Source organism: Rhinatrema bivittatum, chromosome 8 (assembly GCF_901001135.1).
Source record: "Rhinatrema bivittatum chromosome 8, aRhiBiv1.1, whole genome shotgun sequence".
NCBI lineage: Eukaryota > Metazoa > Chordata > Amphibia > Gymnophiona > Rhinatrematidae > Rhinatrema > Rhinatrema bivittatum.
Window position 1 is genome coordinate 89309378 of NC_042622.1, and position 12024 is coordinate 89321401.

At 46.9% G+C, this 12024-nt stretch overlaps 1 protein-coding gene across 3 annotated transcripts in view; it reads right to left on the bottom strand.

Moving 5' to 3' along the window:
- The window catches only part of CCDC180 (coiled-coil domain containing 180), a 597826-nt gene that overhangs the window by 144266 nt on the left and 441536 nt on the right, over positions 1 to 12024 (bottom strand). For all 3 annotated transcript variants that reach the window (XM_029611950.1, XM_029611952.1, XM_029611951.1), the window contains 2 exons: positions 4824 to 4940; positions 4196 to 4294 (listed from right to left, as the gene is read on the bottom strand). In XM_029611950.1, the coding sequence (XP_029467810.1) occupies positions 4196 to 4294; positions 4824 to 4940 (216 nt within the window). The remainder of the gene's footprint in view (positions 1 to 4195; positions 4295 to 4823; positions 4941 to 12024) is intronic.

Sequence of the window (12024 nt, forward strand, 5' to 3'; positions counted from 1 at the left end):
AAGCTCCAGCGCCTCCTCTGGTAGTGGGTAGAGCTTATCCATGGCCTTGCTGACTTTCAATCCTAATTCCGGAGTATCCCATTCCCGGAACAAGATATCCATCGAAGAAAAATGAAATGGAAAAGCAACTGCCGGCCCTGTGAGACCTAGCAGAACTGGATCCATGTTGGCCTCTTGGCGGACCACCACAGGTGGGGCCTCTATCCCCAGCTCCTGGAGAATGGCTGGAATGAGTGGAGACAGTTCCTCTCTGCGGAATAGTCGGACCACCTTGGGGTCATCCCCTTCCACGGCCTGTGCTCCTTTTCCCGCGCTGGGCTGGGCGGAGCCATCCGCCGCCGCCTCCTCGGCCCCCTTCAGGGGCTCCTCGGGAAAATCCATATCCGCCACGGAGGAATCCTCTGAATCCGACTACTGCGGTACGCCGCGTGGGAGCCATTAGCCTTCCTCTTCCTTGGTGGGGCCTTGTGGGAACCCTCCCCAGAGACTCCCCCTCGGCTGCGCTTGCTGCGCTTGTATCTAAGCACTTTGCGCAGCAAAAGCGCAAAGTCCTCAGAGAAAGAACCTGAATCCGAAGAATCGTCACCGGAATCCCCCCGGGACCGAAGCCCCTCCGAAACGACCCCTCCCGCCGTGCCCCGCTGCGGGATGCGGCGGGGGATTCGGCCTTGCCTCCCGCGCGATTTCGCAGCCGGTGGCCAAAATGGCCACCACTCCCGCGCTGAGCGGGAACAGGTCCTGGGGCCTATCCGTCGAGCCCCCACCTCACGGCGGCGATCGTGCGATCCTGGAGCGGGTCCCCCGAGGTGCCCTGGACGACCCCTCACCGCCCGGGACGCAGGCCGAGCAGAGGCCCTCCTGAGACAGGCGCGCGCGCACCGAGCCGCAGGCCCAACACGAAGAACCACGCGGCATGCCGGCGATCGCGGGTAAAAAACAGAGAGACGCGCTCAAGAATTAAATTAATTCGGCGACCTCCCCCCTGCTAGCGGCGCCCCCCCCAAGAGGAACGGAGCGGCGACGCAAGGTAACGGAGAGCCGGCAGCAAGCAAAACAAAATCAGAAACTGTTTTTTTTTTTGTTTTTTTTTTACTAACGCTTGTCGCTGTCCCCCGTCCTGGAGCCCTGTTCCTGCACGGGTGAGTGAACCGGGCTCCCCGGTGTCACCCCTGACGCTGCTACTAGTGGAGCCGGGTTCTCGACCCTAGCAGCGGCCTCGACTAGGGGGGGATGGTCCCCTCAGAACCTCACAACCCCCCTGGGAGGCAGGGTGGCCGGGACTTTACTCTTCAATCAAAAGAAAACCCAATTTGGAAACAAAAACCACAAACTAGGCTTACCTAGAACTACAGAACTGATAAAAAATAAACCAACCCTGACTAACTACCAGAATCAGGGCAGGCAGGGCTGTGACTGCACCTGCACCATCTACTGGAGACAGAGTAAGACTGAGGGGCTGTGACTGGCACAGGGTCATATATGGCTCAACCCGACAAGTTTTGCTCTGTCTCCATCTACTGGTGCGGAGTCACAACCCAGGTGTCCTGGACTGATCCTGGTACGTACAGGGAACTCTTGTTTCATTAATTTCAAAGACATGTGCAATGTATGTATTTACAAAGTCTGCCCATAATCTCAGTGCAAAGATGTGACATTCCTGTGCAGGTTGTGCAGGTTGCTGGGTAGGATCTCTGGATTTATAATTTTTGTTAACTCCATCTGAGGCTCCAGTATAGGAGGTGAAGTCATATTGCTTGATGTTTCTGTATTTTTTTTTCTTTTTTTGTATGCTTTCCTTCTATTTCAGTAGGATCTGAAGAAGAACTTGATAATGAAGATCTACCTTGTTGTGTGCAAGCATATTGGCTTCAAGGTTTGGCTCTGAGCTGGTATAGTTTCCTGCACTAGTGATTCTCTGCACCAATGCTTTGGCACCGATGATTCTCTGCACTGATGCTTCAGCATCGGTGAAGCTCAGTGCCCATGCTTTTGCACCAATGATTCCATGCCATATTCTTTCGGCACCAGTGCCTCCTGCATTTCTAAATCTGTGCTGTGCCTCTTTTGCATTGATGGGTCTCAGCTCTGATTTAGTTTGGTGATGTGCCTCTTAGGCATAGGCATCGATGGCTCCCAGTTTCAGTGCTCATATTTAAGTCAGAATGCTCAGTAAACTGGTGACCTGGTGGCATTTCTGACAAAGGGAATGTAAATCTAGTATGGACATTTTGTGTCCATACTGTTTACATTTTTTGAATGGGTTTTTCCTTTTATTCTCTGTAGACATCCTGAAATTTCAGTGACGAGAGAGGAAAACTACTTCTGACCATTTGCTGTAGCAGACAAAAATAGACTTAAGAGACACACACATGGGGATGCTATCTCAGGAAGGTCCACACATGCTCAGAAAGCAAAGTCAAATTTTCTAGTCTTTGAGAGAAAAAAACCCGACTCAGTGTCATCGGATGATATCACCCATCATGTTAGCAGTTTGTTATGCTTGTCCACGGAGAACATAAGATATGCCACGGTGGGTTAGACCACATCCTGTTTCTGACTGTGGCTCTCCAGACCACACATACCCGGCAGATCCCATCCAATAGATCTATTTCCTGTTATTCACTCTAAGGGTTAGCATTAGCTTTTTTTAGTCTATCTGGCTAATAATATTTTATGGACTTTTCCTCCAGGAACTTTTCCAAACCTCTTTTAAATCCCATTATAGCAGTCACTTGACTATAATCTCTGGCAACAGATTCCACAGCTTGACTGTGCACTGAGTGAAAAAGTACTTTCTGAGGTCAATATTCAAAAGGGCTTGTCTAGCTAAGCTCAAGTAAGCTTGAACTGAGCTGTTAGTGAAAGAACCAACCAGAAAGCCAATGAAGTGAATAAATGCATATTAAATGCCAATACAGCTCTCTTCCATACAAGCATTTAATACTGAAGCCAGTGGGAAAAGTAAAAAGAAACCTCTATTTCTTCTTCTTGCTTAGCAGCATACTTTTGGGGTTAGGGAGTGGGGGAGGGAGGTTCAGAATATGGCTGGCATTGGGGGGGGGGGGGGGGGTGAATCAGGGCTGCTTGCCCGCTACAAAATAAGTATTCTGGGGATCTGGAGAGAGCAGGAGGGATTGGGGCTGCTTGTCTACTACATAATAAAACCCAAATAAACTGCTATTAATCAATAGGGAATAGCCACTGCTTGTTGCTGGCATTAGTAGCATGAATTCTATTTAATGTTTGGGTACCTGCCAGGTGCTTGTGACTTGGATTAGCCCACTATCAGAGACAGGATACTGGGCTTGATGGATCCTTGATATGACCCAGTATGGCATATCGTATGTTCTTATGTTCAATATTCAGTAAACCAGCTAAGGGCTAAGTTATCTGGATAACTTTCTCTGGGTAACTTTAGCCAAATATATTAAGTGAAAGATTCGACCCACTGAATATTTGGCTAAAGTTATCCGGGTAAAATTACCTGGTAACTTTGCTGCTAGCCGGCTTACTGAATATTAACTTTTCTATGATATGTTTTAAATCTGCTGGTTGTTAGTTTCATAGAGTGTCCCCTTATTTGAGTATCATTTGAAAGGATAAATAACATTCCTTTATTTACCCGGTCCACCCCACTCATAATTTTATAAATTTCTATTAGCAGTCTCTTTTCCAAGCTGAAGAGCCTTAACTTCTGTAGCCTTTCATCATAGGGGATCCATTCCATCCCATTTATTGTTTTTGTCACCCTTTTCTGCACCTTTTCTAGTTTTGCTATATCTTTTGTGAGATGTACAACCAGAATTGCACACAATACTCAAGGTGTAGTTGTAATATGATATTTTCAGTTTTATTCTCCATTCTATTTCAGATCATTCCTAGCATTCTGTTTATGTATGAACATATTATTTATTTGATTTGAACATAAATTGAGGCCCTTCAATGATCTATCTTATTAAAGGAGCTGCTATCTCCTAGTTTCTTTAGTGTCTTCCTCACCATCTTTTATAGTGAGTTTGTGATTTCCTTCCTAGATGAAAATAAGCCAAGCAGACATGAAGGATGCACAGTGAGAAAATGAGTGAGAACAAAGTAGCCTCCATGACCTTAATGCAAGAAATCCTTATTAAACAAGTACAATCATCCCTCCTCATGCACCTCTTCTGGTGTATCGTATATGTTACACCAGACTTACCTCTTTGTCCATATTTGATTGAGTACAAGCATCAATCTTCTTCATGAAGCACTCCAAACTGTCATGCACTTTCTGTGCCTGTAGATTACTGATTGCTACCTAGGAGCAGAAACAGAAGCTAAGGTCTTCCAGACCCTACTAATACCTTTCCTATCAATTTAAACTTAAAGCAGTATGTTCCATGCTCTGGACAATAAAGGGCATTCTGAGCCTTTGACAAATCTTTGTCAACTGTGTTATCGCTTTCTGTATCACCCAGTTATGCTCTCTTGTGAAAACAGAAGTACAATTTCACTAAGGTTAACGTGAAAGCAAATAAATAGATTTAGGGATCTGCCAACCTTTGAAGAATATGTCTAACTATTCTTGCATGGTCAGTCTTACCCCCTCCCCCCCACACACTTCCAGTGCTATGCTGATGCTAATCTTCAGCAACATTGTGAATGGTTTCCATAATTTCAAGATCCCATAAAATAGCTTCACTGTGAGACTAAATATAGAGATGTGTGAAATACTGCCTCCTACAGATAAGTCCAGAGCTTTTCAAGAGATCTGATACCATAAATATAGGCTGGTCTTTGAGGCTTCTTGTAATACTTTCACAACACAGTCTTATGCTCTATCTCACCTCTGCTTTGATTTTCACTTGCAAGTGTGTCAGGTGTCTCTGGATGTTCTCCATAAAGATCATATCTGTTGTGAGAGTCTGGAATTTCTCTTCAAACTTACTGATGATCTCAGTAGCCTCAGAAGTAAAAATGGAGAGAAAGGGGACAGTCAATCTGCAGATTCTGATGAAGACAATGGCATATTTTGCTAGTATTCATTGTACATATAAGGAATGCATGTACAGTAAACAATATATCTTGTTACAGGATCTATGCACGAAAACCCACACAAAAATATTTTTTCGTGGCCATGCAAAAAAAAATGTAATATGCATGCTAACACATCACTTACACAAGTTATAGGTGAGTTTTAAACGTGTTATGTGTGCAAAAATGAGCATATATTTAGTTATTTAAGATCATTTCTTGACTGCTCACTCCACAGATCATGGGAGTTCACAGTAAAACATATATAATTTAAAAAAAACCTGAAACAGCACAAACCATAAAAATTACATACATTTTAACACATTTTAAGCTAGAATCAGTCAGTTGTCATGTCGAGCCTTAGTCATACCAAGTTCCCAGGGTCAGATTCTTCAAAGGCCATTTTAAAAGGCCATTACTAATACCTGCAATCTTTGCTCATACATTCAACAAATTGATACAATTATCTTGTTTATAAAACTTAGCCATTAACATGGCTCTGCAGCAAATGCCAGTTGCCCTCACTCCCCTCACTGCCCTGCCTCTTGGGATTTTGTCCCACCTAGCAATTGTTTCTCATCACAGAGGTCCCAATAACTGGAAGCTAGGACCCTTATTTCAAATAAATCTAGGAAGGAGAGGCCAAGGGCGGCAGCTGTCTTATGCACCCTTGGCCGTATCTTATAAAAGCCAAAAGTAGGCATATATATTCACTTTTGCAAATGAATATACGTGTGTAAAAAAGGGGTGATCTAGAAGCTTTCTGGGGCGGGGCTAACGTGTGCACACATAAGTTACTATTTTAAAAGGCAAGTAAGGGCATACATTTTGCAACTTACTCACTTATTTTCACACCTGCTAATTATCTGGTGTGATTCTAAACATGTTTTATTGTGTAGTACTGATTGGAGGGCAGGTCTGGGTAAGCTGGGAGGGGGGGGGGGGGGGGGAGAGCTCAGGCTGAAGAACCAGGAGGGTCTCAATGGCCTGGAGAAGGAATGGATGAACTGGTGGACTAATTGGTAAAACTAGTAATTTCCTCAACATATGCATATTATAAAATTGGCCGAGTCACTTGTGCAGATCAGGACTCATGTAAGTCCTCATTTATTTTTGTGTGTAAATTATATGTGCGTATATGTTTAAAATAGGTAGGTAAAGTACACGTGTTTAATACCTTGAAATAAGTAGTTTCAATGCATCGTATATACTAGCGCAGCAAACATATGAGTATTTTATAATATGTGTGCGCATGAAATTTGCATGCTATAAAATGCTATAGTAGAATTATGCAATGCCTGTGTGCATGTGTGTATGTGCGCACATGCGCATGTTTCAAAGTTATCCTCTCTAAGGGTAATACAGAAAAATTGGTTCTTACCTGCTAATTTTCGTTCCTGTAGTATCACGAATCAGGCCAGACAGTGGGTTGAGCCTCCTGTCCAGCAGATGGAGACAGAGAAAAACTCAAAGGGTATCCTATATCAGGACAGTGCTCACCCTGTGTCCCTTCAGTATAAACGTTATCATAGTAGAGAAATGTAAAGTTAACCAGAGTAAGATCAAGCAAGCATAAAACACATATAACATCTAAACTGTAATTTGAAATTCAAACACTGCAAAGAATCGCTCTTAGATATATATCTATCTAGTAGATACTTCCGGTGCCTTATGTTTCTGATATGAAGTAGATATTCTCAAAGGGGTAGATTTTCAAACTATGCGAATAGGCCTACTTTTGCTGGCGCAAGCAAAAGTACGCTGGATTTTAGTAGATACGCGCGGAGCCGCACGTATCCACTAAAATCCTGGATCGGCGCGCACAAGGCTATCAATTCTGTATAGCCGGCGCGCGCCGAGCCGCGCAGCCTACCCCCGTTCCCTCCAAGGCCGCTCCGAAATCGGAGCGGCCTCGGAGGGAACTTCCTTTTGCCCTCCCCTCACCTTCCCCTCCCTTCCCCTACCTAACCCACCCACCCGGCCCTGTCTAAGCCCCCCCTTACCTTTGTCGGGGGATTTACGCCTCCCAGAGGGAGGCGTAAATCCCCGCGCGCCAGCGAGCCTCCTGCGCGCCGGGACGCGACCTGGGGGTGGGTACGGAGGGCGCGGCCACGCCCCCGGACCGCCCCGGGCCGTAGCCACGCCCCCGTACCCGCCCCCAAAACGCTGCCGACACGCCCCCTAAACGCCGCATGATTCGGGCCCGCCCCCGACACGCCCCCGACACGCCCCCCTCCGAAAACCCCGGGACTTACGCGAGTCCCGGGGCTCTGCGCGCGCCGGTAGGCCTATGTAAAATAGGCTTACCGGTGAGCAGGGCTCTGAAAATCCGCCCCAAAATGTGTGAATGAAAAAACTTTGAGCGGAAATGTCATAGGTAGAATGCAGCCAGGGCGGGCGTCTGGACTGATCCGTGGTACTACAGGAACGAAAATGAGCAGGTAAGAACCAATTTTCCTTTCCCTTTACGTACCCGGATCAGTCCAGACAATGGGATGTACCAAAGCTTCCCTAAGTAGGGTGGGACCGAGATAGTCCCGCTTGAAGCACCTGTCTGCCGAAGGAACCAAAAACTGGCACCTGTACATCAAGGCGATAAAGACGAGCAAAGGTATGCAGAGATTTCCAAGTAGCTGCTCTGCATATCTCTTGCAGAGAGACCAACTGGCTCTCCGCCCAAGAGGTAGCATGTGAACGCAAAGAATGGGCCTTTAAGCCCTCTGGAACCGTCCGGCCCCAAAAAATATATGCCAACGCAATCGCCTCCTTAAGCCATCGAGCGATTGTAGCTTTAGAAGCCTTGTTTCCCCTATTTGGCCCGCTCCATAAGACAAAAAGATGATCAGAGACTCGAAACTCGTTTGTAACCTGTAAGTATTGCAGTAGTACTCATCTGACATCAAGGCACCATAGGTCTCTGCCAGGCATGCTCGCAATGTCCTCTGGAGAAAAAGCAGGAAGCTCCACTGACTGATTTACGTGAAAGGAGGACACGACCTTTGGTAAAAGGGACTGTCTTAAGGGAAACACCTGAATCAGAAAAGCGAAGAAAGGGCTCCCTACAAGACAAGGCTTGGAACTCGGACACTCTCCTGGCCGAGCAAATAGAGACTAGAAATACTATCCTGAGTCAGGTCCTTAAGCGTGGCCCGCTGGAGGGGTTCGAAAGGTGCCTCGCAAAGAACTCAAAGTATCAGATTAAGGCTCCACGACAGACAAGTAGCCTGGACAGGCGGGTTCAAATGTTAGCCCTTTTGAGGAATCGAACGACATCCAGATGGGCTGCCTTCGCGTAACTATCGATCCGCCCTTAGAGGGAACCGAGAGCCGAAACTTGTACCCGCAAGGAAGTGAAAGACAAACCCTTGGAGAGGCCATTCTGTAGGAAGGAGAGGACCTGGGACACCGGGGTCTTGGGTGCCGATACTCCGGAGTTGGCACACATAATCTCAAACACTCTCCATACCCGAATGCAAGCAAGAGAGGTAGAAGTCTTACATGCACGCAATAGAGTGGATATAACTTCCTCCTTAAAACCCTTCTTCCTCAGTCTCCGCCACTCAAAAGCCAGGCCGCTAGACAAAAGCGATCTGCCTGATCGAAAAATATGGGACCTTGCCGCAGTAGGTTTGGGAAGTGACCGAGGCGAAGAGGACCGTCCATCGCGAGGTTCACCAGATCCGTGAACCATGGTCTCTGGGGCCATTCTTGCGCCACGAGAATGACTGGCCCCATGAGAAGTTCTATCCTTCTGAGTACCTTTCCCACCAGAGGCCAGGGTGGGAACACGTATAAGAGGACGTCGCGAGACCAGGGTAGGACTAGGGAATCCACACCTTCCAAGCAATGCTTCTATCTGCGACTGAAGAATCTGGGAGCATTCGCATTTGTCAGGGTGGCCATCAGGTCTAAGAGGGGAGCTCCCCACTTGTGCACAACAAGATCCATCACCTCTTCGGACAACTCTCACTCTCCAGGGTCTAGATGTTGACTACTTAGGAAGTTGGCTTGAATATTCTCCTTCCCTGCAATGTGGGAGGCTTCCAGTCAATCCAGATGGTGCTCCACCCAGGAGAGCAGCTTGCTGACTTCCAGGGCCACCAGATGACTACTGGTGCCACCCTGGCGATTGATGTAAGCTACTGTGGTGGCATTGTCGGAGAGGACTCGCACCGCTTTGCGATGGATCAAGGGCAGAAAAGTCTTGAGTGCCAGGCAGACCGCTCAGGCTTCCAGACGATTGATGTGCCAGTGGGATTGGACTGGGGACCATTGTCCCTGGATAGACTGATTCTGACACACCACTCCACTGGAGAGACTGGCATCCATTGTAACAATAATCCAGGGGCATCCCCTTCAACAGGTGAGCGAGAGAGAGCCACCACTGCATGCTGGTGATGGTAGAGTTGGAGAGTGGTAGAGGTGTTTGAAACTCCTCCGAGACCAGCTTCCAGCGGGACAGCAAAGCTTTCTGTAAATGACGCATATGCGCGAAGGCCCAGGGAACCAAATCTATAGTTGAAGCCATAGAGCTCAGGACCTGGAGACAGTCCCAGGCCGTGGGCACGGAGAGAGATAACAGATGTTGTACTTGATCCATGAGCTTGAGCGTCCGGGCCTCAGGAAGCAAAACTTTGCCCACGCGGGTGTTGAAGTATGCTCCTAAGAATTCCAGTACCTGAGAGGGCTTGAGGTTGCTCTTGGAAAAATTGACTATCCACCCGAGGGAGGTGAGGAACAACAAGACTCTGTTGACTGCTATCGCGCAGAGTTTCTCCAATTTTGCCCGAATGAGCCAATCGTCCAGGTAAGGATGGACTAGGACTCCCTCCCAGCAGAGAAAGGCTGCCACTATCACCATGACATTGGTAAATGTGTGTGGAGCTGTGGCGAGACCGAACGGGAGCACCTGAAACTGGTAGTGCCATCCCAGGATGTTGAAACGAAGATACTTCTGGTGTTCCTGGCGGATTGGGATGTGAAGGTAGGCCTCCATCAAGTCGAGAGAGACAAGGAATTCACCTGGGTGAACCGCTGCTATGACAGCCCTCAGGGTCTCCATCTGAAAATGGAGAACCCTGAGCGCCTTGTTGACTCTCTTGAGGTCCAGAATTGGTCGAAAGGAGCCGTCCTTTTTTGGGGAAGTCGAAGTAGATGGAATACTGGCTAGACCTCGATTCCTCCAGGGGGACCGAGACTATGGCACCGAGCTACTGAAGCCTGTTGAGAGTCTGGCACACCGCTGGATGCTTCCGACTCCCGCAGGGAGAGATTAAATAGCGGTCCGGGAGATCCTGAGTAAATTCTAAAGCGTAGCCTCTTTCGATTACCTCGAGGACCCACTGATCCGAAGTAATTTTGACCCATTCCTCATGAAATAGGGACAGACGTCCACCTATGTTTGGAACGGAGGAATGGGCCGGCCACATCTCATTGGAGGACTTTGTGGCGGATCCTTTATTTATTTATTTATTTAACAGCTTTTTTATACCAACATTAAAATACACATCATATCAGTTTACATTTTAACAAAAAGGAGGAAAATTACAATAAACAGGGGAGGGGACAACAGGATAACTGATAGAATAGTAAGTAGAAAATAGGGAGGAAGCAAACTTAACAGAAAGGAACCAGTAAATAGTGAAAATTAAAAATGGGAGGCGAGTTTACAAAACTGCAGCATTGTTACAATAATTAGGTGATTCAGCGGGTTACTGTGGAAAAAGAAGGAAGAAGCAAGAGGTTTCATAATAGGTATAAGGGGGGGGGGGGGGGAATTGCAAGGAAGCAACAGGGAATTAATCCAGGAAAGCCTGGTGGAAGAGCCATGTCTTCAGCATTTTTCTGAACTTTTAAGGGCATGGCTCAAGGCGTAAATTGAGAGGGAGGGAATTCCAATGAGTGGGGCCAGCAATCGACAGAGCACGATTTGTGGCTGTAAGTCAGGCTTTCTTAAGTGGGGGGACTTGTAAGGTGCATTTACGGTTCATTCTGGTGGGGCGAGAGGATTGGGTAAATTTCAAAGGTTAACTTAGCCATGAGGAATTGTCATTATGAATGGCTTTGTGAATGATGGTAAGGATTTTAAAAAGTATACGGTATGAAATGGGGAGCCAATGTAGGTCCTTGAGGATAGGAGTTATGTGATCAGATTTATGGGCATTGCTAATGATCCTTGCTGTAGCGTTTTGCAATATCTGTAGAGGTTTGATAGTGGAGAGAGGGAGGCCAAGATAAAGGGAATTGTAATAATCAATCTTGGAGGATAAAGTGGCTTGGACGACAGTTTTGATATCATATGTGTGGAGTAGGGGCTTGAGTTTTTTAATGACCATGAGTTTATAATAACATCCTTTAATGACAGAGGAGATATGGTTTTTCAGGTTCAGATGTGCGTCAACTAGGACGCCGAGGTTTCGTACGGGGTTTGAGATGTGAGAGTGGCGATCATAGGGTCTTTGGAGGGAGAGAGCTTGAAAGTTTGTTGGTTATGGATGAGGAGGAGCTCAGTTTTTTCAGTGTTGAGGGAAAGCTGAAGGGAAGTCAGGTAGGTGTTGATAGAGGAAAGGCATTTTTCCCAGAAATTTAAGGTGGCAGAAAGAGAGTCTTGGATGGGGATGATGATTTGGACATCATCTGCGTATATGTAGAATTTAAGGCCTAGATCAGAGAGAAAGTGACAGAGGGGGAGGAGGTAGATGTTGAAAAGGGTAGAGGAAAGGGAAGAACCTTGGGGAATACCTTGAGAGAAGGTGAAGTGGGAGGATTCAGAGGTGCCTAGTTTTACAGAGAAACGTCTGTTAGAAAGGTAGGAACTGAACCATAGTAAGGCGGTGCCAGTAATACCGATGTCGGCAAGGCATGAGATGAAGAGATCGTGGCTTATAGTATCAAAAGCCGCAGAGATGTCTAGGAAAGCAATGAGGAAATTGTGGCCTTGGTCAAGGCCTGTGAGGAGAAAGTCAGTGAGTGAGAGAAGGAGGGTTTCGGTACTTAAGTACTTACGAAAGCCAA